Source organism: Pistacia vera, unplaced genomic scaffold, assembly GCF_008641045.1.
Source record: "Pistacia vera cultivar Batoury unplaced genomic scaffold, PisVer_v2 Contig36, whole genome shotgun sequence".
Classification (NCBI taxonomy): domain Eukaryota; kingdom Viridiplantae; phylum Streptophyta; class Magnoliopsida; order Sapindales; family Anacardiaceae; genus Pistacia; species Pistacia vera.
The window spans coordinates 1,405,231-1,430,988 of NW_022196179.1; the positions used below are offsets into that span (position 1 = coordinate 1,405,231).

At 34.8% G+C, this 25,758-nt stretch overlaps 3 protein-coding genes across 3 annotated transcripts; 1 reads left to right on the forward strand and 2 right to left on the reverse strand.

Moving 5' to 3' along the window:
• Nucleotides 1–1,088: 1,088 nt before the first annotated feature.
• Nucleotides 1,089–4,338, reverse strand: LOC116139863 (cysteine-rich receptor-like protein kinase 25). The gene is made up of 6 exons (XM_031425499.1): nucleotides 3,566–4,338; nucleotides 2,583–2,712; nucleotides 2,092–2,302; nucleotides 1,743–1,980; nucleotides 1,500–1,650; nucleotides 1,089–1,421 (listed from the first exon to the last, which is right to left on the reverse strand). Exons 1-6 carry the CDS (start codon nucleotides 4,336–4,338, stop codon nucleotides 1,089–1,091), a joined length of 1,836 nt encoding a protein of 611 aa, XP_031281359.1.
• Nucleotides 4,339–12,601: 8,263 nt separating this feature from the next.
• Nucleotides 12,602–13,188, reverse strand: LOC116139831. Its single transcript, XM_031425481.1, has one exon. The coding sequence runs from the start codon at nucleotides 13,157–13,159 to the stop codon at nucleotides 12,689–12,691; it is 471 nt and encodes a 156-aa protein (XP_031281341.1). The 5' UTR covers nucleotides 13,160–13,188; the 3' UTR covers nucleotides 12,602–12,688.
• Nucleotides 13,189–18,150: 4,962 nt separating this feature from the next.
• On the forward strand, nucleotides 18,151–24,182 carry LOC116139929 (protein HEAT INTOLERANT 4-like). The gene is made up of 14 exons (XM_031425572.1): nucleotides 18,151–18,487; nucleotides 19,843–19,881; nucleotides 19,984–20,037; nucleotides 20,180–20,243; nucleotides 20,704–20,762; nucleotides 20,863–20,987; nucleotides 21,113–21,172; nucleotides 21,369–21,427; nucleotides 21,956–22,032; nucleotides 22,164–22,202; nucleotides 22,721–22,783; nucleotides 22,877–22,924; nucleotides 22,996–23,124; nucleotides 23,695–24,182. The coding sequence occupies exons 1-14, from the start codon at nucleotides 18,290–18,292 to the stop codon at nucleotides 23,740–23,742; spliced, it is 1,062 nt and encodes a 353-aa protein (XP_031281432.1). The 5' UTR covers nucleotides 18,151–18,289; the 3' UTR covers nucleotides 23,743–24,182.
• Nucleotides 24,183–25,758: the final 1,576 nt, after the last annotated feature.

Consider the following 25,758-nt stretch of genomic DNA (forward strand, 5'->3'; position numbering starts at 1 on the left):
TATTCTTATTATTACAATTGTGTAATGAATTATGAATGCATATTTTATATGTATCAATTTGGCTTGAATGAATAGATATATCCTTGTAGGTAACTAGCACAATATCATACCGTCATGATCACTTGTTTAAATCTTAGGAGTCAAAAGAATTTGAATCTGAAACCGCACATTTTAACTACACATTTTATGTGTCTGTATAGGAAGGTGATTCTGATTAGGAGAGTAACTCCGAGTAGGAAAGTATTCTGAGGGGGTTGTGGGCTTTGGATTTGTCCACGGACCTAGGACATGGGCCAGGTTTGAGAGGCTTGTGCCCGCTCAGTTTGGGTCGGTTTATTCCTCATGTTAGAAGAGAACTAACATGGCGTGGGCCTTTGCAGGACTGGGCTTGGTCCTTCTTCGCTAATGGTCCTTTTTCCCTATTTGGGCCAAGGACGATTTTTGGCCCTAACAGTATTTCAATTGAATGAATTACAGAAAGAAAAGAAGTAGACTGTTATATACAGTTTACTTGAACACAAAACGGCAGCGTATTGCTCTGCTTTATACTAAATTACATTTTGACCCTTTTTACTTCTTATGGTCAATAATTAAAGCCTCGTTCCATGAAAATTGAACATAATTTTTTGATTGATCAACTTAGGTAATTCATGGATGTTTACAAATCTATTAATAAAGCCATTATCTGGCCATTTATATGTGAAAGCCCCACTTTCTCCTCCATGCTCTAGATATTTTACTATATAAAATATTCATTGTTTCCTTGCCTCTTTGCATCAATATAGCGTTCTATTATCATGCAAAAATAGAATATTAAGACCGTGTTTGTACATAGTACCTGATTGCATTATTTTCTTGGGATTGGACTGAATTAGATTAGAGTGGATAAGACTGAATAATTATGTATATATACATTACTCCAACATTATATATTCATGTAGTTAAAAGTTACTATATATGCATATGATGGAATATATACCTTATGGAATTTGATATATCTTATCAAAATCAAAGGTGTAAGCTATTTATGAAAAACAAATTTGATAAACGGAATGATAAATACTATTGAAAGTTTACAATTCCTTGTGCTAACGAGGGTAGAGTTCAGTGATGGGCTCGTGATTCACATATGAAGGCATGGGTTTGCCTAAATATTGAATTGAATCTGTACTCTTTTTTGGCATGCTTTGCTCTGTCGTTCTATGAATAGAAAATGCTGGTTGTTTCGGTAACGGAAGTGCAGTAGAGAAACTATTAAGCATGAGTAATATTGTTGCCATTATAGGTCTATCTGTTGGATCTTCTTGAACGCACAATAACCCGATATAGATACATCGAATGACCTCATATGGGGAAAACAAATCACCTAAAGTTTGATCCATTAGCTTTAATGGTGTTCCTTCCCTCCAAAGTTTCCAAGCCTGTGACAAGCATCAGTTAATTCTCATAACAAAATGCAGCTTCTATTCTATGTAAGATTAAATTGAGTTAGTGCTTACATAGCTCAAGAGGCCCTCGGCATAAGCTGATTGATAGAAACAATTGTTCTTTTTACCACTTATGATCTCTAGTACTAAAACTCCAAAACTGTACACATCAGACTTAATTGAGAATTGTCCGTGCCACACATACTCTGGAGACATATAGCCACTAGAATCTAGCATCATTAGTATACTAGTCTAGTATATATCCAAATAATTGCTAAGAATAATGAGAAGGACTATTATTGTGTTAAATCTTACTATGTTCCAACAATTCTGTTTGTTCTTCCTCGGCTTTGATCCATCCCACAAATACTTGCTATGCCAAAATCTGCTATCTTTGGCTCCATATCCTCATCCAACAGAACATTACTAGCTTTAAGATCACGATGTATAATTCTGAATCTGGAATTTCGGTGAAGATACAGAAGTCCTCGAGCAATTCCTTCTATAATCTTGAAACGTGTTGGCCAATCCAAAAGTCCTTGTTTTTCACGGTCTGTACATGCATCCATCAAAATAATAAATTCTTAGTTGTGAGATGAGAGTTTGAGACATTGAAGTACACTTATTTTATGATGTTATGAAGAAATAAAGAAATTTCGTATACCAAAAAGGAAGTAGTCAAGGCTTTTGTTGGGCACAAATTCATAGACGAGTATTTTCTCCCCTTCTTCCGCACAAAACCCTAATATCCTCACTAACTTTCTGTGTTGAAGCTTGGCTACCAACGCAACCTCGTTCCTAAATTCTTGCAAACCTTGGCCTGAACCTCTTGATAGCCTTTTAATAGCTACTTCCTGTCCATTATGAAGTGTACCCTGAGGATAGATAATAGTCCATTAATCAACCATTTGCAAATACATATACTAATTAACCTCTTAATGATGTTACCGACAATGATGTCTTGACGAGTTTCCAGAGCAATAATTTGCGCCAGTGCTCATTTGCCCTGACGCGTTTTTCAAATTTTCCGGCAACATGGTCGCGTCGGGGCAGGGTCATTTTGTGATGGTGTGAGTTCATCTGGTCGGATCCTTAGGGATAAAATTTTGCTTATTTCATTGTAAAGAAAGAAAGAAAAAAGGGAAAGTTTCTTACCTTGTACACGCTGCCAAATCCACCCTCACCGATCTTGTTTCCATCAGAGAAATTGTGTGTGGCAGCTTCAATGGTATGCAAATCTAATTGTAAAAATTCCACCATTGAAATTTCATCACCAGCTGGAGATAATACTTTACCAAAAAAAAAAAAATGGAAGTTTTAAGTTAGTATTAGTTAGAATATGATAAAACAAAAGCTTTTTAGTTTTGTTATATATATATATATTACCATTTCCCTTATTTACAGCTCTGTACTTTCTCCCTGCTTTCCAACGTAAGAGACAATAGCATGAAGTGGATAAAATTATTGTGAAGACAAGTACTGTAGGAACTCCAATTTCAATAATCCTCTTTGGGGAGATCTGCCTATTTCCTGCATACACAAGAAATATTTGATTCCCTAAGACACAATATACTTAGCCATATTCTAGCTAGACAGAGTCAAATGATTCACTTCGGCAAAAAACGTAGATGGAATGAGTTTAGCAATTCATATTATCAGCTGGTAAGTTTAGCAAATAATAATAAATTTTGATCATTTTATTTCTTATTATTAATCAAATGTTCATCAGATGTATATGCATTCAATGAATGACCTAGAGTCATAATCGTGCATCTGGCATGCACTGTAACATCTCATGCCCACTTCCTCTGGTGGGAAACCAAGAGTTATGTTCTTCATGTATCGTTCTAGTCACCTCATATGGTGGGGTTCGGAATATTCTCTTATCCACCTCAATTAGTGAGATTTACAGCACATCTCTCTTCATTCGAACCCAAAACAATACGTGAAAGAACAACGTAACTCTCAAAGCCCCGTAAGAGGAAGTCGGTATGCAGGCCATTACAAGCACAAACTTGCTAATTGGTCTGATGTAAATGAATCCGATAATCCAAAAAATTTGTAAAATCAAATGCTTACCACTTGTTGAGGATGCTGGCTGTGGAGGTGGTCCTAGTGGTGGTAGAGATGGAGGTGGAGGTGGAGGTGGAGGTGGAGGTGGAGGTGATTGAGAGTAAAAAGGATACATTTCAAACCTGATATTGCAACTAGGCTTATAGACTCTACCTCCTTCCTTCCCATAACAGCATTCAGACATCTCACTGACACAGTCATCCAAGCACTTGTTGCAGTCAGATGAAACAATGTCAGGAGTGCATTGCGCCAGCCCATATAGCCTGGTAACAGTTGAGGGATTCACTGTTTCTGTGGCAAAAAAATTGCTAGAACCCACAGCCTTTTTGATCAAACTATTCATCAACCCATCCAAACTCTCCTTAAACTGACTCGCATTCAAAGCATCGTTCATGTTCTCCAACCAATAACCAGGTTTCTCTTCCATGTCGGCGAAAATTGCCCTGTTTGAGTACCTTAACATGCACTCATCATACCATACAATTGCTTCCTTCTGTTTTGGACAAAGGGTTATGATCTTTTCCCTAGCGGCCTTGACACAATTTTGGCAAAAATCTGGAGCGATGTCTCCTCTGCAAAGAAAGAGACCATAGGCTTTATCGGTGCCGTCCAGCAGGCCGCCGGTGCTGGTGTTGTAAAATCCATTGCTGAGGTTGGCGTTTGAGATTAGGGAAGAGAGAGTTCGATTGAGGTTTCTTGAGAAGGCAACATTGGGAGAATAAGTTGTTGAGTTTATTGTGCATCTGTAGTAGGGATATTGGTGTGTGATTTTTGCAGAGATGATGAGCATAACAATGGCGGAAAAGACGATTTTAGACAAAGAGATGGAACAAGCCATGATTGTTACTAGTTCTGATACAATTTCGATGTCCTATTTATAAAGAAAATGCATGCATTAAGAGGTTGACTTGACTCTCCCATGTGTTTGGTGAGCATCCTAGGACGGCGCCACCACTGAAATAATTAATTGCATGTTTGGCTTATTATCCATATTCCCAATCCTATTCTCCAAATAATGTTTCGCATATTATTCCAGAAATATTACCCTATTTTTTAATTACTTTTAGACCCTAGAAGGTTATGAATTTCATTAAATGCCCCCTGAAAAAAAGTTTAAAAATTAACAAAAACACTCTCGCGACCCATACTTGTCAGATTCCGGCAACCACCGTCAGTGGTAGCCGGAATCTGTACAACGACCTACCCATCTTTGGCCGTAACGACGGCCAAAGAAATTGTTGTCGTTGCCTATCAACGACGGCCAAATCTTGGCCATCGTTGACCGAAAACGACGGCCATATCTTTAGCCGTTGCTGACGGCCAAAGATGGCCGTCGTTTTGGCCTTTTTCGGCCATCGCGACCACGGCAGGCCGTGGATCTGGCCTTTTCTAGCCAGATCCATGGTGGATCTGGCCGAAAAAGGCCATAACGACGCGTTACGACACAGATCCGACCTATCTGTGTTGTAACGCGATTTTCCGGCCAGATTCCGGCGGTGGTAGTTGGAATCTGGCACTGCAGGTGGTGGGGGTGTTTTTGTCATTTTATAAATTAGGGTGTTTAATTAAATTAGCAAACTTAGGGGCTTTTTCATAAATTTTAAAATTTTACCTCGTAATACTCCCCTATCCAACTACCGAATATTATTCCCAAAATCCTATCCAAAATAATAAACCAAACGCACCCTAAGGTGTTTAAAAACTTTAAATAACATAATTTTAATTTAATATATATTTAACTAAATTATATTGTAAAAAAACACTCATAAATTAATGTTTCCATTTCTTAAACTTTTGTACACCATAGTTACTTTAGAGAAGAATTTATGAATTTTGAAGTGGGATATTATCTTGTCAAAATTGAAGTTATTAGTATAATGTTACAAACATTTGTGGTTTTTATTAATGAATTTCGTGTTTAATTTTTTTTTTTTTTTTTTTTTTTTTGTATTAAATTGTTAATGGTGTTAATTATTAAGTTTTATACAATTGTAGATTAATTAATACTAATAATAAAAGATATATTATGTTTAGAAAATTATTCCCCCATTAAACAAAATTCTTGGCTCCGTCAAGAATCTTCATTTGCTAAAACAAAGACATCAAATACAATATTGAACGCGGCATTTACTCTAAAATTACATAGTTAAAGTCTTATTCCAAATTTTCTTTCTTGAATTATTCTATTTTACAGTAACATGTAAATAACACACTGATGTGGTAGTTGATATATTAATATCCCTAAATCGATACATCAAGTACTTAATTAAAATCAGGTATTTTAAATAAAAGCTAATTAGGATGTGTAATATTTCCCAGTATGAAACCAACTCACCCATATATGCTGCTTTTGCTTTGTTTGGCCTTAAAATATTAAAAAATCCATTCAATTATAATTTAAAATAACTTTAACTTTTCAACATTCAATAAGATGGAAAAGTTGTGTTTGCATTATATTCTCGAGACATATTTGCGACTTGGTCAATATATCACATAATTGGTGAGGGCAAATGTCATTTCAAGAAATCTTAAAGTGTCCCGTGTCATTTTACTTGTTAGATTGATGGTTTAAAAAACATAAGGTTAAGCCTCTTCTGATGAGGGAAATTTTCAATATCTACTCTTTAGGTTTTGTTAATACTCAACTTTATGGAAATTATGTTACGAATTATTAGAAAATACCCCTCGTTACGAACAACGTTAAATTATTCTAACGGTTATAAGGCATTGTGGTCATTTTGTTAAGAATATTTCATTAAAATTAATCACTGGTAAACTTAATTAACCCTAATTTAAATTAGCCAAACATTAATTAGTCTTAACCCTATTGTTGCTAAGTAAAATTAATAATATTAATTAAACTAAAATTGACTGGTTCAAAAATACTTTTCCATCTTCAATAAAAGTGAGGGCAAAATGGTATTTTTTCAAATAAACTAAAAATTCAAGGTAACAAAAGTTAATGGTATAAGTGATAATATTTTGTGATGATTTCTAGTATAAGTGCCACAAAGCTGAGTATTAGCAAAACCTCATAGATATATTTTGAAAATTTTCTCTTCTACGAACAATAACTTTTGATCAGGTGATAAGTGTACAATCCTAACTAGATTTTGATGTTGTAAAAGAAAATTGAACTGAACTTGGGTTTTTTAATATATTCGTAGTATAAAGTGCTCTTCATATTTGTTTACACCCAAAAAAAAAAAAAAAAATAATATTTGAAGGCTCTTCATATTTTCATATTGGTCATTGTTTTCTTTACCACAAATAGAATTTATCAATTAAAGAAGACTTTTGTATAAAAAGGCCTCCACCTTTTCATACACATAGATTGACCACTACATGACAAGCAATGCCTGCTTTTATGACCATGCAATATCACAAAAATTGAGTTTTAACTCATTTCTACACGTGTTTCATCCCTGACGTGCTCTCTGGTTAGATTGAAATTAAAGTAATTTAGGGTTGAGCGGGTCAAGGTACCCAGCCCAATCCCTTAGAACCAGATCTAGATCCAGACCCAATGGTTCCTAGGATTTAGGAATTGGAATTGGACCTAGTCAGAACCGGTTCCAAAATGCCTAAAACTAAAAGTTCTATCCAATGTTCTTAAAATCGGACTAGGCCTTGACCCGTTCATGGGTTCAGTTCTCGGTTTGACCAGTTGAATCTGTCAGTTGGACCGTATTATATAAAACTACTGTTAGTCCCTAAATATTTAAAATTAATCAAAAACACCCCTAAATAATTCCCATAAGTCCCTAAAGGTTTGAAATCTATCCAAAACACCCTTGTCGCGCAAAAAGACTGGTGAGTGGTGGCTACAGTGATGTTCGACAGCCAATCGAAGTTTGGAATGATGGGGCTTTTGATGTGTAGATGTCGGCGAATCTTATGGTGGTGTCAGGGAGTTTTAAAGGTGCCGAAATTTGCCGGAATCAACAAAGAAGGTCGACAGTTGCGTCAACAATAGGTGGACAGCAATCGAGGGCTAATCGAAGTTTGGAATGATGTGGCTTTTGATGTAGAGGTGTCGGCAAACCTTATGGTGGTGTCAGGGAGTTCTGATGGCACTGGAATTAGCTAGAATCAAGAAGGAAGGCCGACGGTCGCTTGAACAATAGGTGGACAGCGAGCGACGAAAGGCTAGATGGTGGCCACTGAAAATGGATGGGTTTTGTTGTGGAGGTGCTGCCAAGTCTTATGGTGTTGTTATCTCCCTTGAACGATGCTAGAATCTAGCGGGATTGACTCACAATTGGACCGTAATTTGACACTATTCCGACGTCCAACTATGACTCAATCCATTTTGATTAAGGATACCGGCTTTTCAAGGGAAATTGGACCATAGATGACGCCAATTCCTGGTCAAACTGGTCCAACTGGCCGATCCTGTCCGGTTTTCAGAACACTATCTGTACCATGAGTTTCGATTCTGAGTCTAGGTCCGCGTACCCAACAGTGGTCACAAAAAATTACAAATACACCCCTTACATTCGCAAAAATGATAGACATACCCTGAAAAACTTACAAACACAGCCCCAACTATTTGCAAAAATTACAAATACACCCCAAGTACACGTCGGTTCCACCGGGGGCACCCATTGGTGGAACCGACGGGTACTTGGACCTCGATTCCGGTTTCGATTCTCGAATCAGATTCCTCGATTGTTGGAATTAGACCTCGACCCGCACAATGCCGATTCCATCAAATTTGGAACTAGAATCGACACCCTTGTTCAACCCTAAAAATTTGGTCACCCCTAAGCATCCATAGAACCTACTATTTAAAATTGAAGTTTTTGATAAGACTTAAAACCCAAACTTTGGGAAAGCAAACCACAAGCATAATTGCTCTTCACACACATTATAGATGCAAGAGCACAAAGTCTCTATTAAACAAATTTGAGGCGTCTTATAGGATTAAAAAAAAAATTAGAAAGCATATTCCATCATGGAGAGTGACATTAGAAGCAAGAAGTGTCCTACAAGATCATGTTCCTGTGTCGTTCTCATAAGCGCTGTTGGTTGTGAAATTTCATGTGTAATAGCATATAATTGCTCTCGTAACACCAATATTTATAAGCTAGCATATAAAGAAACTAATCAAATTAAGCACATATATTGTAAAAGTAAAACCCATTTGAGGGTTATGCTTTTTTCATTTGGAGAAGTCACAAAATATAGCTAATGGCTTTATTACTTCAAATGCGTGTATGCTAATGACAGTCACACCTGGAACAATCACTGCATAACTCAGTCATACGTGTCCCAGAAGAATAAATTATTAATTTTAATTTATTAAAATATTATCTACTTTTATAATTACAACACGTGTCAAGAGCATGTATTTGGTAGGCAGTATCATTCAATATACATGTGAATTTTATTTTTTTTTTATTATTATATAAGTAAGCTTTTATCAATAAAATGAAAAAGAATATACAAAAAACCAGAAAAAGGCAATGCAGACAATTCTCTAGGCAAGAATGCAGCAGACACCGGGGTTTTTATATCAAAATTTTGTACCAGCCTACATGTTTCTTGACTCACACCAGCAATCCAGACACATTTTATGTTATTAAATTTTTTTCTAGTGAATAGTCATTCATCAAATATGGACGACCGTTCACTTATATGGACTCTTATCCATATTATATAGACGGGGATCCATCTACTACGATCAGTAAATGAAATAAAAATTATAAAAAAATTAAGGACAATCGTTCATAGGTTATAGACGATTGTCCCTAAATATTGGACGGGCGTTCATATTTTAATGGACACCCGTCCATTAACAATTCTTTTTTAAAAATTAAAAAACATCTAAGAATCATTAGTTACGAACAGCCGTCCCTTAATTTGGGACGGATGTCCGCAAATAAAGAACGTCTGTACATAATATAAATATAAAAATTAAAAACAATGGATGCTCGTCCAAATGCAATGGACTCGCGTCCAGTTAACATGGATGGTCGTCCAAATTATAAGGACGAATGTCCAAAAAGCACATACTCCGAGCTCTTGTTTCCAATTCAGCTTGCTTCTTCTTCGCTTTTGATAATTTAACCTCCTTTTGCAACAAGATTGACTCGTCCTTCTGCACCAAGACTGAACCAAGCTCTTGTTTCGGAGCTTCAACTTGCCTAAGTGCTCAGCCCAATTCTTTGGGATTTGCATCTCTGAGCATATCAATCAGCCTATCCAACTCTACAGTCTTTTTGAATGCTTCCTCAGCGTCTTTGAATGGCGTCCATATCGCTGTAAAAATTTTAAAATTTCAACTTCAGCTACATCTTCTTCACAACTTCTTTTATCAAGCTCTGGTTCTCTATCTCATCTCTCTCCTTATCAACTGTGTGGGTTTGATACCAAAACACTTGTCTCATGTCCCAGTAACTGCAACAACGTTAATGTCAAGAGAAGACATGTTGGTGCCGATGTCAAGTGCATGGCTGTAGGGACGGCGTCAGAGGTTGAAACCAAGAAGAAAAGTGTGTTTGAGATTCAAACACTCACAAACTGGTTGTTGAAGCAGGAACAAGCTATTGATGTAGAGCTCACTATTGTGCTTTCAAGCATCTCTACAGCTTGTAAGCAGATAGCTTCTTTGGTTCAGATAGCCAGCATTTCCAACTTGACTGGCATTCAAGGTGCTGTCAACGTTCAGGGGGAGGACCAGAAGAAGCTTGATGTTGTTTCAAATGAGGTTGGTAGGGCTTGCATTGGGAGTTAATCATCTTGACTGCATATAATGAGTTAGACTCTACCCAAAGGTTCTGAATGCCCATTCGCGAAACCATCTCCACCGTATGGCAGATTGCATAAAGTTTCACTTTCCAAATCTCTCTCCACTCAACCGTCTTCTGAAAAGCCCAAAGAGGATGGCCGAAAAAGTCTCGTGCTATCGCAACCTCTATTGCTACTGAGCTGTTTGTGTTCACTTTTGTTTCCGGAGGGTTCGAAGAAGAGTAAGATTCAACCATTTATGGCTGAGCAGGGTGACCGTGCACTACCCAAAACGGACGCCCGTCCACACTTAAAAGGACGGCTGTCCACAATTTATGGACAGTCATCCAAAGTTTTTCTTTTATTTTTTAAAACCAAAATAATGGACGGGCGTCCATTCCTTACGGACGTCCGTCCAAACATAAGGGACGGTCATCCACAATTTATGGACGGGCGTCCCCAAAGTTTTTTTATTTTTTTTTATTTTCATATTTAGATTAAGGACGGCCATCCCTTATTTGCGGGCGCCCATCCAAAATGAAGAGACGGCCGTCCATAATGGATGAACAGTCGTCCCTAAATGTTTTTTAATTTTTTAAAAAGAATTGTTAATGGACGGGCGTCCATTAAAATATGAACGTCTGTCCAATATTTAGGGACAGCCGTCCATAACCTATGAACGGTCGTCCCTAATTTTTATAAAAAAAAAAAAAAATTATTCTATTTTACTGATGGACGGGCGTCCTTTAAATGGAGACGCCCGTCCGTAGTAAATGGACCCCCGTCCATATAATATGGACGAGAGTCCATGTAAGTGAACGACCGTCCATATTTGATGAACGGTCGTTCACTAGAAAAAAAAATTATTAACGTGAAACGTGTTTGGATTGCTAGTGTGAGTCAGGGGACACGTAGGTTAGTACACGATTTCGGTGTAAAAATGTTGATGTCCATAGCGTTATTGTTCTCTAGGTTAGAACCCAAAAAAATAGCCTATACACTATATATGTTCACAATACACTCTTTCCGTCTCGAGACATATCCTGGGTTAAGAACAAAACCAAAGAAACCCATAAGACAATGCTTAAATAGGCGACAAAAACCCAACAGCCACATGCCCTCGACTCGAAAGAGGAAAAGACTCCACACACAATGCAAAAGGCCGAGGCATCGAAAAAAAATTATTTTTTTCCCTTTTTTTAATGCCTTGCGCTATGGGTACATTCAAAAAATCAGAAATGACCGTGCCCAAATGAGTAATACTAGCCTTACAAAGGGGCATACAAAGAGTCAAATTCAGCCCTTAAAAAAGGGAAAGAGAGAGAGAGAGAGAGAGAGAGAGAGAATCATGAATTTTAAACGCTGAATTTGACTCTTTGTATGTCTCTTTGTATGCATCTTTGTAAGGCTAGCTAGTATTACTCGTGCCCAAATACACATGTGATTTTGATTATACAAAAATTATAACCTAATTTTAATTTTGTTGGCTCAAGTCCGTGTTAATATGTATAAAAATTTAAGAGTGCAGAGCTTACAAACAAACAAGAAACAAGTGGATTTGCATTATTTTATGTCCTGATTTTACTTTTATCACTTTCTCTCCAGTCAAATAAATGAGATTATGAACTGATCAAGAATGTGAAATTGGGTGAGTATTATTAAGATAAATTCAGTTTAAACAAATTATATATCCTTTTGCGATTTAATAATTGGAAAAATTATATTATTAGTAGTAACGTTACACTCCCATAATTGGCCCTTGGATCACTCTTTTTTTTTTCTTTCGGTGACTGGGTGTGTCCGACTCCGAGTCAATTTACGCATATTTCGATTAATCTCCTGAAACTCTGAAGTTAACGATCAAATAAAACCTTCAGTGACCACCCTTATTCACAACCGAAGAGAATCGAACTCATTACCTCTTAAGTAATACACCCAAGAGTCTCTATCGCCTCACCTGATTACCTGGTTTCAAGTAACGTTACCTCTACATTAGGGGCGGATGCTACCCTAGTGGCCCACCCTCAAATTTAAAAAAAAAAAAAAAAAAAAAGCTATTAATATGTATAATTTCTGGATTTTACCCACCCTAACAGAAATATTAAAAGACAAAAATATTAATATGTAATTAGTTTTTATTTTGGTCCATAATATCAGATATATTTGGATCCACCCCTGTCCATATTGTAGAATCAAACTAATTATTGTCACAATTTATTTAAAATAATAAAAATAAATAATATTTTAACCACAATTTTTTTTTTTTCTATCCAAAATAAAATTTATAACATATAAAATGTAAAATTGATTGTAAGTTTGATACACATAATTAAACTATTTTACAAATCTAAATATATATCTCACACCTGAACTTGAAATTATCACATCCACAGCCCCTCACCAATATCTTAAATCTATTAATAAACTGAAAAAAAAAAAAATCATAAAAATGAAAATCATATAATCTCGGTGGCTGCAGCAGCTGCATCGTGTACAATAGTAATATTGGAGCTGATACTGGCACTCGATTCACGGCTCTGATCATCATCATCTTGATCACTGAAGGCCTTCCTCTTGATGAACTCAATGCAGTCGGCGACGGCCTCGCTGTGGTGGGGATCCGCCGGGTTGTAATAATACGACTGTGACGCGTGAGATATCGAGGAAGAAGACGATAACGAACACGTTGTCCTTGCCCTTGTCCTTGCTGTTGTTGCTGCTGTCGTTGTTGGATTGTTTTGAACTTTTGAAAGCGCGGAGAGCATGATCAGACGAAACACCGCTTCACGAAAACGCTCAAGGAGGGTCATGGGAGTGAGGGGTTTGGAGGGTCGGGAGGCGGCGGAGGTGGCGGAGGAAGAGGATGAGGAGGTGGTGGTGTTGAATCTTTGGAGGCGTGGAAGGCAGAGATTGAGATTTGTTTTCATTTTTCTGATGGGGCTGTTGGATCCTTTGAGTCTGTCCATGTTAGTTTGGTTTGAAGGGGACTGGAGTGTGAATATATTTGAGAATCTTGTAGTGTAAGACAAAATTAATATATTTTTTTTAATAAATATTATATAATATAAGCCTGGCTGGCTGCAACATGCAGCTAGTGAAAGCTTGAAGAGTATTTTAGTAATTAAACAAACTAATAAGGGTTTACTATTGGTTACTGGAAAGAACATGTAAGCTGATTGTATAAAAATACTTTATGTAGAACAGTTATTGTCTTACTTTATTGATGTGATAAGACCGTCCAACATAATAAAGATATATTGTTAATTAATTAATTAAAGTTACATTAAGTTTTATTATATAGTTAAATTCTTCTCTTTTTAAGGATTGAGACGATCAATATAAAATCTCTGACATGGGTCCAAAAACCTGGAAAATTTTATCATTGCTTGTCAGAAAATTTTGCTGGAATCACTGAAGAATTAATGAATTATTAAGCGTAATTAAGTCAACACTAAACACAATTATTCTCTCATTAAGAAACAGATTAGGTTTTAGGGTTTTATTTGTCCACTAATGCCTAGGGCCAACTCAATTATATGTGTTAATTTTGTCTCTACTTGGTTGTTTCCTAAAACATATTTATTTATTTAATCGGGTCTTTTTTTTCATATATCTCTATAAAATAATTTAATATTATGAGGAGGTCGAGTTTTCAATATTTTCTTTGGGATTTTTATTGGTTTTTTGATAATTTATAAATAGAATATATATAATATTTCTTTATAATTATAGATATATTTTATAACAATCGATCTCATAAAGGGTAAATGAAATAAACCCTATTTAATTAAACATTATAAATTTTTAATTCATTATATAAGCTTTTGGATTGATATTGTATAAATTGTCCTTGGATACTTCAAAATCAAATCCTTTCTCATGGTAGATTATGTTTCAATAATTCAATGTTTTTAATGATTTTGAGAATATTCTTAAGATTAATCACAAGTATCATTCAAATGTATCATAAATAAGGTATAACTACCTTCTTTTTGTATTTAATGTTTGTCAAAATTTAAATATTATTATGTTGGGGCCTCTCTTAACTTAATTAATTCCTTTTTTTGGAATATTTAGGACTTAATTATTTAATATTAGTATCTATCTATTTATTTTTGAATCATACATTAAGGTATTCACATTATAAAATTATTTACAATATTCGATCAATAATGATATGTTGATTCACAAAACCATACATAGGAAAAAACAATAATGGATGCGTTTGGTTTATTATTTTGGGAATAGTATTGGATAATTGAATATGGGAGTATTACAAGGTAAAATTTAAAAATTTATAAAAAAAACTCCCTAAGTTTGCTAATTTAATAAATACCCCCAACATGTAAAATGACAAAGATATCCCCACCACCTACAGTGCCAGATTTCGGCCACCACCACCAGAATCTGACCGAAAAATCGCATTACGACACTGACCGGTCAGATCTGTGTCGTAACGCGTCGTTATAGTCTTTTCCAGCCAGATCCACCACGGATTTGATCGAAAAATGCCAGATCTGCGACGTGCCGTGGCCGTCGATGGCCGAAAAAGGCCAAAACGACGGCCAATTTTTTTTTTTTTTTTTTTTTTGTATTTGACTAGTTAGCTATGGTTCACATGGGTACATGTGCATGCATACATATTTTTAATGTACATCCATTCATGACTCAACACTATATATATTCAAACTCAGCCGACTTAACCACCCCTTTAAATTTAATTAATTCTCCTGTTAATTTATTAATTATCTCTTAATAAGACATCAAATTAGTGTTCTCAATTCCATTCATGATTCTATTCAAAGGAACAAAAGAGACTATGTGTGCATTAATAGCAACATCACATTTATGCATAAATCCAGATAAAATATTAGGTGAGATAAATATATCACGTCATTTACATGTCTACTGACATATAAAATATTCAACAAGCTTTGGTAAGAATTTTTGGGGGCTTTTATAAAAATTTAGAAATCTGATGTTTTGATAAAGAAAACAATCCAGGATAGACTGATTTTGAAGATCGATTTATTAGTTAAAAGCTTTCTCCCATTATTGAATTGTCTAAACAAGAATTTTATACGAGACTCGAAGCCCAAGGGGAGAATTACAAATTTTTTTTTTAGGAGATCAAAGCCGTACATAGGAAAAAACAATAATGGGTGCGGTTGGTTTATTATTTTGGGAATAGTATTGGATAATTGAATATGGGAGTATTACGAGGTAAAATTTAAAANACAAATAAACCCTAATAAAATTACAATTACACCCCAAACAATTAAGTGCAAAACATTAAATAATATATTTGTTTATATTTACTTGATGTTTGATGCTTGATTATAAGTATTTAATTGTTTGTTTTCACCGATAATAAACATTTAAAAGCTATTATTTAATTTTTTAATAAGTAATAAGTGAAACTTAATATTAATAAGAATATTTTGAAAAACTGATCTTTTAATGAAAATTAATAAGACTTTTGATACTAAGATAAAAAAACCAAAATTTTCTTATATATTTATATGATATGCAAAATCCCATATGCAAAATATTAAGAAACCCCTATTCTTTAATATTATATCAATTTAGTCCCAGTTTCGATTCCTTTGATTTGGAACCTGAACCGGAATCGCATAGTATCAGTTCTAATTTTTTGGAACCATAACCTACCCTGTTACGACCGGTTCTAGATAGGAACAGGAACCGACACCCAGGTACCTGTCGATTCCGGTTCTACCCTAAAATTTTGCCCACCCCTAGATATGAAAGTCAATGTGGGCTATGGAGAATTTTATTAAGAAAAATAGGACAAAGTTTTAATATTAGAAAATATTTAAGGGTTTAATTAATTATAGCTAGTTCAAGTACTAAATTGCACTCCACTTTCAAATTGCTAAAAATATAGAATCAAAATTATGAGAGAGTTTATTAGGTTTTCATGCATGTTAATTGAAACAATTTCTCATCTAAAAATTGTTTGAATATATATATGTTAGATGAGAAATTGTTAAATAACAATTTCTCATCTAACATGCATATATATATTTATTATTTTTTTATTTTTATTTTTTTGCATAATTCCCGTTCCTTTCTTAATGTCATAATTTCGGTACATAATCACTTTGTAATTTTGATTATTTTTTTTCTAACACTAATGTTATTCGACCGCCGTTTATTTGCACCTGCTACAAGGATATAATTGTAATAAAAAAATAAACTGGTTTGGGGCTTGGACTACAGCCTTCGTCATTGGAAAATGGGCCTGGCTTGGGCTCCTCAAAGCCCAAAAAATATATTTATGGCCAACAATTATCTTCTGTGGCCCAATGACTTAATAACATTAAAGGGAGCCCTTAAGTGGCCCACCTTGTCAAGCCCATGTTTTATTATTTTTTAAATAATTTCTCAACAAATTTAATTTTTGTGCCGAAAGTTATGTGAACTTATATAGGAAGTTAGTGAATTTCACCTTAAAATGAACAAGAACCATACATTAAAATTTTCATAAAATTGTTTAGTTAATCTACCTTTATTATGAAAAACAGATTGTAAAACTCTAAAATATGACTTATCTAACTGTTGTCGATAATATACCACTTACGACTCTTCCAATAAATAAATAGTGGCAATTAAATAAGTACAATGATAAGGTTTACTTCCTTTGATTTTGAATAAAAAAAGCTTTCATAAATTTATTTTTGCACTAAAATTATCTTTCTAAAATTTCTCAAAATCGATTGAAAATTCATCAAAAAATCTTTTAATATAAATATATAGCATGAAAAGCCTGAAATAAAAATTTATAGATAATTACAAACATTTCCCTCACGTTTTCCAAAATCATCACTCAAGTCCCCTTTACGTCTTTACCATAATCGATGAGCAAAGGGCAGGTAAGGTCATGAATTTAGCAAAAATATGTGAGGGATAAGGTTGCCACTGCATTTGGGTTTTTATAAAGCATCAGGAAACTTCAGGGATCTCTGGAGGTTATCCGAAACAATTTACAGACATCTGTGATCTGTCTCTCAGTAGTTCTCGGGTGCGTATTGTAGTATTTGGATATGATTTTTGAAAAAGTAAGAGTTGAGTAGTTATTACGAGGTAAGATTTAAAAATTATAAAACCACCCCATAAGTTTGTTAATTTCTAAACACTCTTGTAATAAAATATTAAAAATTAACAAAAATACTCCCACTCACCCATTCAATATTGGCAGCTAGCCACCACCGCTGGAGGGTGGCTGGAATCAACGTATCGGCGCACAATTGGTTAGATTTGGCTTGTGGTACGTTGATACGGTGTTTTCCAGCTAGATCCACCGTGGATGTTGGAAAATGCCAGATCTATGGCTAGATTTGACTGTTGATGGTCAGATCTTGCTGCGTTTGGTCGTCAACTACGGCCAAAGATATGGCCGTCGTTGAAGACTAGCTACGACTAGATCTTTGGCCGTAGATCTGGTCGAAAAAGGCTAGATTGGTGCACTATCGACCAGATCCAGCCAGTGGTACGCCATTATACTAGATTCTAGGCACTTTCTGACGGTGGTGGCCGAAATTTGGCAACTGTGGGTGGATAGGGGTGTTTTTGTTATTAAACTTTTTTGGGGGTATTTAGTTAAATTAATAAACTTAGGAGGTTTAAAAAATTGAATAAAATAGAATAGAATTTTTATAATAAGAAAACAAATGTGTATTTTAGGTAGGATACGGATATGATAGTGTAAAAATATTAAAACAAACACAATCGTACTTGCCTCCCCATGACTTGACTGTGCCGTGAGGGGGACTTTGGAAGCTTTGTAATATATTATGGGCCTTGTGATATTTATTCTCCGCACAAAAATATACACACTCCTCTCGTTTTCAAACCGAGACAATCCGCGTGAAATTCACGTCGAAAATTAAAATCCCTATATAAACCTACATTCAAAACTCTCTCTTCGTTTCTCTCTCTCTCTAAAATTCAAATTCTGTCACTCCGATCCAAATCCAAATCCCAAGGACCCAAACCCTATCTCTCTCTCTAGAACTCTCAGCTTCATAGCAACGACAATGAGGAAGGGCGCTAAGCGAAAGGCCGCCACCAAAGATGGCGCCGACGCCTCCAAAGCTTCGTCTTCTTCGCAGGACAACCACAAGGAGGAGCAGCAGCAGCCGAAGCAGCAGAACACCAAAGCTCCTCGAGCCAAGCGCGTCAAGGCCGCCAAGCCGGAAGCCGAGCCGGAGTACTTCGAAGATCAGCGCAGCTTGGTAATATGAATGTTTCTTCCTCTTGTTTATTAATTTCTGCTTTTTTCGTATTGAGCACGTGCGGATATTGATTCTTTTGAGTTCGTGGTTTGGCGGAGTACTGTGTGGTGCTGAACTGGTAATGTTACCAGATGTGGAAAGGATAATGTGTTATTGGTTGTGTTCGTTTTGGAGACTTTTTGTTTTTTGTAGCGATTTTTAGCGGTTTCTGTTTGGTTGCTGAGAAAATTTTGGAGGTGGAAAGTGATTTGAGTTTTTGACTTGTGTACTTAGTTGAAGGTAGTAAATGTCAATTTCTGCTGTTTCATATTGAGCACGTGGTTTGGCGGAGTAGTTTGTGGTACTGGACTTGTTATATTAACAGATGCGGAATGCGCTTTTGGTTGTGTTCGTTTGGGACACTTTTTGTTTTTTTGTAAAATTTTAGAGGTTTGTGTTTGGTTGCTGAGAAAATTTAGGTGGAAAGTGATTTTAGGTTTTTGAACTTGTGTACTTAGGTGAAGGAATAGGTCTGTTTCCATTGAGTTGATTAGTGTTGCAAAATGTTAATGTCTGCTTTTTCATATCGAACATGTGCTGGTATTGGTTCTTTTGAGCTTGTGGTTTGGCGGAGTACTGTGTGGTACTGGACTGGTAATGTTGCAGGATGCAGAAAGGATAACGTGTTTTTTGTTGTGTTCATTTTGGAGAATCTTTGTTTTTTTTTTTTCTTTTTTACAATTTTTGGAGGTTTCTGTTTGGGTGCTGAGAAAATTTAGGAGCTGGTAAATGATTTGCGGTTTTTGAACTTGGGTGAAGGGATAGGCCTGTTTCAACATTGAGTTGATTAGTGTTACAAATGTGAGTTTTTTTTTTTTTTTTTCCGAAACGAAGTTGTGAGTTAGCGTTTTTGCTGTACTTTATGCATGAAGATAGTGAAAAAGAATAGGAAGTGTAAACTGTTGAGAGGCTTAGTTAGGTTTTGGAAGTATAAAATCAAAGGAAAAAGAATTTTTTGCTTGTGAAGTATGATTTTGTATTAGTTAAATTCAATGACCTTTATCACTAATTGGCGTTGATGTTACTGGTATCATGTCTTATGCAACAAGTGCCTTGTTAGATGTTATAATAACGCATCCCTTTAACAATATGGACCCGGTAAATATGAACTTACAATTAATAATTGAACATAAGTAAATTTTGTTTGCAAATTTTCATTAGAATATGCAGTGGTAGTGCTGCTTTCTCTGTATTATGCCTGTACATACCTGCACATTCTCGAGTGTGAGTGTGGGTGGGGTGGTGGTTGGAAATGATTTTCAATTGACTATGTTCAGTTTTACCTGATTTAAATTTGCCAATCATATGTTTTGTAGGAAGATTTATGGAAGGTGGCATTCCCTGTTGGAACAGAGGTTTGATTAACACTCTAATTTTGTTTATTCATGTATGTTGCTTCTCTGTCTGTATAGTCAAGTAAGTTCTGTTCCTGATGTATGTACATGTTTTCCTGTCAGTGGGATCAATTGGACTCACTCTACCAATTCAAGTGGGACTTCTCAAATCTGGAAGTGAGTTTCAAGAACATCATTGCTTTTTATGTTTTCATTTTCATTTTGCTGTTTCGTCTATTTTATTTTTCTTTAGTGTTCATTGGTTTAAAGAATCAACCAGACTGATAAGTGGTAAATATCCTGTTTAATTCTTGGCCAGGATGCATTTGAAGAAGGAGGAAAGCTCCATGGGGAGAAAGTTTATCTTTTTGGCTGTACTGAGCGTAAGTTTGCAGACTTGGACTTCATAGGGCTTGTTTGTTGGGGTTTTCTGTTGTCTGTTCTCAGGAACATGCTCTCAGGGATGAGAAGAGGAATTATTTTATTTTGTTTTTAATATTGGTACACGTTTGGGAAATTGGAATCAGGAAATTGTTTCAATTGTGTAAATTAAGTTCTTGTTTACATTATAGAAGGCAGACGACTATGCAAAAGAGTTTCTCAAAACACCAAAAAAAACAGTGGCTATTGCAAAAATTATAGGTGTTTCAAGGATAGTTTTTATGGATTGTTTTTGGGGAAGGGTTAGCCAAACAGTTTTTGTAGTTGAGAGAACAGAAAATTTATTCTAAGAAAACGAAACTCTTTTGAGGGCAGCTTACCTGATGTCTATCCTTGATTGACTTACAGTAAGCTAATTGAATTCTTTATGCTACCCTTTTATTAAGTTTTCTCGTCCTGCAGCTCAATTGGTCCCATACAAGGGGGAGAACAAACTCATCTGCATACCTGTGGTGGTGGCTGTAAGTTTATTTGCTTCTAGAATGTTAATTCGTTGCAAAAATCAATTTTTATTCCTGGGTTTTCAAGTTTCTCCATTCATATATTTTCTTATTTGTGTAGGTTGTTTCTCCTTTCCCACCTTCTGATAAGATAGGGATTAACTCAGTTCAAAGAGAGGCTGAAGAAATTATTCCCATGAAGGAAATGAAAATGGACTGGGTTCCATATATACCTCTAGAAAAAAGGTATCTACAATTGAACTTCTTTTTCTTCTGTTTTTGAATTGATTTTATAGAAATGGTTCTCTTCACTCATTTTTAAGATTATTTCACAAATTTTGATATCATTGGATAATTTAATTCCTCTACAGAGACAGGCAAGTAGAGAGGCTGAAATCTCAAATATATATCTTGGGCTGCACTCAGAGAAGGTAAAGTTGTCTTTGCACTTTTCAAATTTGTTTTATTAGATTAAATGATCTGATAAATTGTAGGTTGCATGGTCTATGTTACGTTACTAGTTAGATGTCAGATAAGTTGTTTACTGATGGTAAATATATATATATATTGCAAATGTGAAGGTGTGTTTCTATTATTTTTACTTATGCATTTGAAATCCTTTTGCAGGAGTGCTTTGAGACATTTGAAGTTAGATCGCCTTAAGAAATATGAATACTGCTTGCCTTGTAAGTTTTAGAGCTGTATTTTTATGTTAACATTGCTGCGTTGCACATAAATTTTGTAGTGATTTAGAACAAATCATAGTATAAGAGACAGAATTATTTTCTGTTTCCTGAAAAGTAAGTTGTGGCAAGAAAAAGGACAAAACGTAATAAATGAAAAAAAAAAATAGATTCTCTTGCTCACATATAATGGTGAAAATTATGTGTATGATCATTGATGCTTTGTACGCGGCAATAATCAGATTTTTCACTTTCATTGGCTATTGAGGAATAATGACAACTACCCCCAAGGGGCTAGCTTAATTCGTTAGAGCTCTGGGGATTAAATCCTTCTCATACCAACCTTGAAGGGGGATCTGCTTAATTTGAGTTTGTGGATTAGGAAGAGTGGGGTGGGGTGGGGTGCATGATTGAAAAGGAGGAAAAATGACTGTCCACTCATACACCTCATGTTGGTGTTCCATCTTATATTGTTGCCATTGCTTGTGGATCTACACTATTTAATTGACACCCTTATATTCTTGTTGACAGATTTCTACCAGCCATTCAAAGAAGATGAATTTGAACAAAGTACCGAGGTTCAAATTATGTACCCACTTGAACCACCGGTAGGGTCATAGTTTTGATATAAAGGGGTTCTCTTGGTTATTTGTTAACAAACTGTGTTGATTAATTTTATTTGATAATTTGGGAAGATGTTGTAATTGTTTGGATTGATTTTTCTTTTTTATTCTTGCAGGTTGTTTGTTCATTTGATTGGGAATTAGATGAACTTGAGGTATAAAATTGTCTTTTAAAGTTTAAGTTCTAGTATAACATGGAATTTGAAGTTTGTGCCTATTATTAGCTTTAAAGCTCGCGAATATTGGGGTCCTTTTGACAATATAAGTTTCCTTGAAATATGGGGTTTGTTATTTTAAAACAACTTCTTTTGGCTGGGATTGATGTTTAACTAGCTTTTTGCAGTCATCTTGTAATTATATTTAATTGGCTTAAATATGAGTTTATATGGATAGGTTTTTCAATTTGTGCTCGAATGGGATTGCTGGGATTGATGTTTAACTAGCTTTTTGCAGTCATCTTGTAATTATATTTAATTGGCTTAAATATGAGTTTATATGGATAGGTTTTTCAATTTGTGCTCGAATGGGATTTAGCTCTCGTGTGATTTCTCTATATTGTTTTGTTTCATTACTCTCTATGTCTCTCCCCCTTTTTCACAACAAAAAGAAAGAGAGAGAGAGTGGAAAAAAGAAGAATTTATTTATTTTACTAAATTTATCTATAAATTTGTAGGAGTTCACTGACGATTTGGTAAAGGAGGAGGCATTGACTGAAGATCAAAAGGATGCCTTTAAGGTGAAGTACAATGAAAGATGTGAAAGTAATATTTAGCTTTTAAATAATCTGGAGTGAATAATGATTTTTTTTTTTCCTCCTTATCATTCTCAGGAGTTTGTAAAAGAGAAAGTTCGAGAAGCCAAGAAAGCCAATCGAGAGGTATTTTTTTAACAGATATTTGTTGTTGTAGACATGCTCTAATAATTCTACTAATTTCTTCTTTTTTTAAGGCAAGGGAAGCCCGAAAAAAAGCCATTGAGGAAATGAGTGAAGAGACTAAAGCAGCATTCGACAAAATGAGGTTTTACAAGTTCTATCCTGTCCAAACACCCGATACACCAGACATATCAAATGTGAAGGTAAAACTTGAAGACTACTGCTTTATATTTATCTGATGCATACGTCCTTTGAGTTTCTGTTATGCCATTTGGTCATTAAAAGCAGCATTGACACTATTTGCTAGATCTTGGTTTTAGGCTAATAATTGTTGAGATACAGGTCAATCATTTCCCAGAACTAGATATTTTAAGCAGTATACTGACACACATTGTTTTTATCATTATCATTATTATTATATTGTTCATAAGAAGGAAGCTTGTTACGTGTATTAATAAAGCGTAGAGTCAAGTACATATTTTGTCGGAGCTCTTGTGCCCTTTTTATAGAAAACTTGAAATTGGAATATAAATGTAGAAAGATGGGTCTCTTGAAAGTGTTATTGAGCTTGCTTTACAAAAGAATCTTGTGCATGAAGTAGACAGTGACACAGATGTCATCTTAGTATTTCTTGCTTTTGGAGTTTGCTCTAGCACGATGCAACTAGAAGAGGGAAAGCTAAAAATAAATTATCAGAATAATGTCATATCAGTTTGTATGAATACACGGTTTTTCCGCTAATACTTTTTCTGCATTCTAACTTTTCTGTGCAGGCTCCATTCATAAACAGATATTACGGAAAGGCTCACGAGGTTCTATAATCAAGCTCATTGCATAATTGTATTCGACAGATGTTTGAAATCTGATTTTGCTTCCAAAAGGAGGGAATCGCTCAATCAATGATTTTGATCATCATATGCACTCAAATTACAGGGCATGCTCTTGGTGCCCTGACACATCGTTTCTGCATCAGTCAAGGTATTGCAGGCAAAGACATGTAAACTTGCAGTAGTAGAGTTTCCAGATAATTGATTTAGTTATTCATGTTAGTATAGAGGAAGATCTGTAGTTGAGTTGAGGTGTCAAAATTTTTGAATGAGTTCTCTAGCTTCCGGTGTGGAAATTCCCCGTTGCTTGAGTTTCTTCGGAGTTTCATGTTTCGGAACTTTTTTGTACGAATGGAAGTTGGATTGTCAAACATTAACGAAATGTAGAACCAATTTAATAATTTTATGTAATAAAAAACATTGATAATCGTTTAGGCAACTCATTTAAAACCGTTGATTTCACTTTTTTTTTTTCTTTGTTTTATTTTATTCTCCATTTTATCTTGTAAAATGTATCACTTGTTCATTTATAATTTCTTTTTTCTAGAGTGGAAAGCAGAAAATATCATAAATGACTTAAAAACTGAAAATACATTGCATAATTTTTTTTTTTTATATTTTATGTTTATCGCAAGAAAACAATAACAAAATATTATTGTTTTGTTTTTTTTGTATCACAAGGATCTATATATATATAATATAAGAAGATGTTACATCTATAACTTTTTTTCATAAATTTTTTTTCATAATTTCGATATAATAATTCATAATTAGTTGGCTCATAATGATAATGAGTTTTATCAGAGGTTGTGGGTGTAACATTAATTATAATATATTTATAAGAAAATAATAACAAACATATTTTTACTGTTTTAATTTTCAAATATTATTCTTAATATAAATGATAACGAACACATTTTCAAAATTTGAAAATGCAAAATCAAATTTGTTATTTTCATTTTGATTTCTTTCTAAAAACAAAAATATAAAAAATGTAAATAATGCCACGTAAATATTTTTTTTTCTTCATGGTATCTCATCCCACGTATCATTAGATAATAGTTTCCCACTTTTTAATCCGTTACATTGAGCACCAAAATCCGATGAAATACTAAGGGTCTGTTTGGTTCATTATTTATATACTTTTTAGAATAATATTTTAAAAAAAAGTTAAATTGGGTGGGTATTACGATGTAGAATTTGAAAATTAATAAAAATACTTGATATGTTTGTTTATTTACTAAATACCCCTATAATAAAATATTAAAAGCTAACAAAAATACTTCCAACCCATCCATTAAATACGGACAACAGGCCACCACCCTCCGAGTCGTTATATCAGCGCATGACCAACTGGATCTTACCGGTCGTGCGTCGATATGGCTTTTTTCAGTCAGACCCACAATGGATCTGGCCAAAAAAGACCATATCTACTGCTAGATCCGGCCATTGACGGCCAGATCTTACTGCATTTGGTCGTCAACGATGGCCAAAGATACGGTCGTCATTGATGGTCAATGACGACCATATTTTGACCGTCGTTGACGACTATCTATGGCCAAAGATCTGACCTTTTCCAACCAGATCTTTGGTTGTAGATCTAGCTTTTCCGGCCAGATCCACAGTGGATCTGACCAGAAAAGGCTAGATCGGTGCACTACTAGACAGATTCAGTCGGTAGTGCGCCATTACATCAGATTCTGACCAGCTTCACGCAGTGATGGCCAGAATATGATAAATGCGGGTTGTTGGGGTATTTTTATAATTTCTAAAAAAAAAATTAAGAGTGTTTAATTAAATTAACAAATTTAGGGAGTTTAAAAGAAATTGAATAATATAGAATAATATTTTGAGAATAAGCCAATTTTACTGTTTAACTTTATTGGGAAAACCAAAAATAACATTTTGAAGAGCGAAACAAACAGAGCCTATTAATTTTTTTTTTTTTTAATAATTTAGAAATTTGATACTTAGTGATAGCTCGCGGGGGGAGAATACAAATGATAATGA

Excerpts from the sequence above, each read along its gene's own strand:
- LOC116139863 (XM_031425499.1), bottom strand. The coding sequence starts at position 4,338 with ATGGCTTGTTCCATCTCTTTGTCTAAAATCGTCTTTTCCGCCATTGTT. Across the intron at positions 1,651-1,742 it reads AACAGAATTGTTGGAACATA|TGGCTATATGTCTCCAGAGT; the intron begins GTAAGATTTAAC and ends GCTAGATTCTAG. Across the intron at positions 1,422-1,499 it reads CCGAGGGCCTCTTGAGCTAT|GCTTGGAAACTTTGGAGGGA; the intron begins GTAAGCACTAAC and ends TGCTTGTCACAG.
- LOC116139831 (XM_031425481.1), bottom strand. The coding sequence starts at position 13,159 with ATGAAAACAAATCTCAATCTCTGCCTTCCACGCCTCCAAAGATTCAAC.
- LOC116139929 (XM_031425572.1), top strand. The coding sequence starts at position 18,290 with ATGAGGAAGGGCGCTAAGCGAAAGGCCGCCACCAAAGATGGCGCCGAC. Across the intron at positions 20,988-21,112 it reads TATATACCTCTAGAAAAAAG|AGACAGGCAAGTAGAGAGGC; the intron begins GTATCTACAATT and ends ATTCCTCTACAG. Across the intron at positions 22,925-22,995 it reads CCAAGAAAGCCAATCGAGAG|GCAAGGGAAGCCCGAAAAAA; the intron begins GTATTTTTTTAA and ends TCTTTTTTTAAG.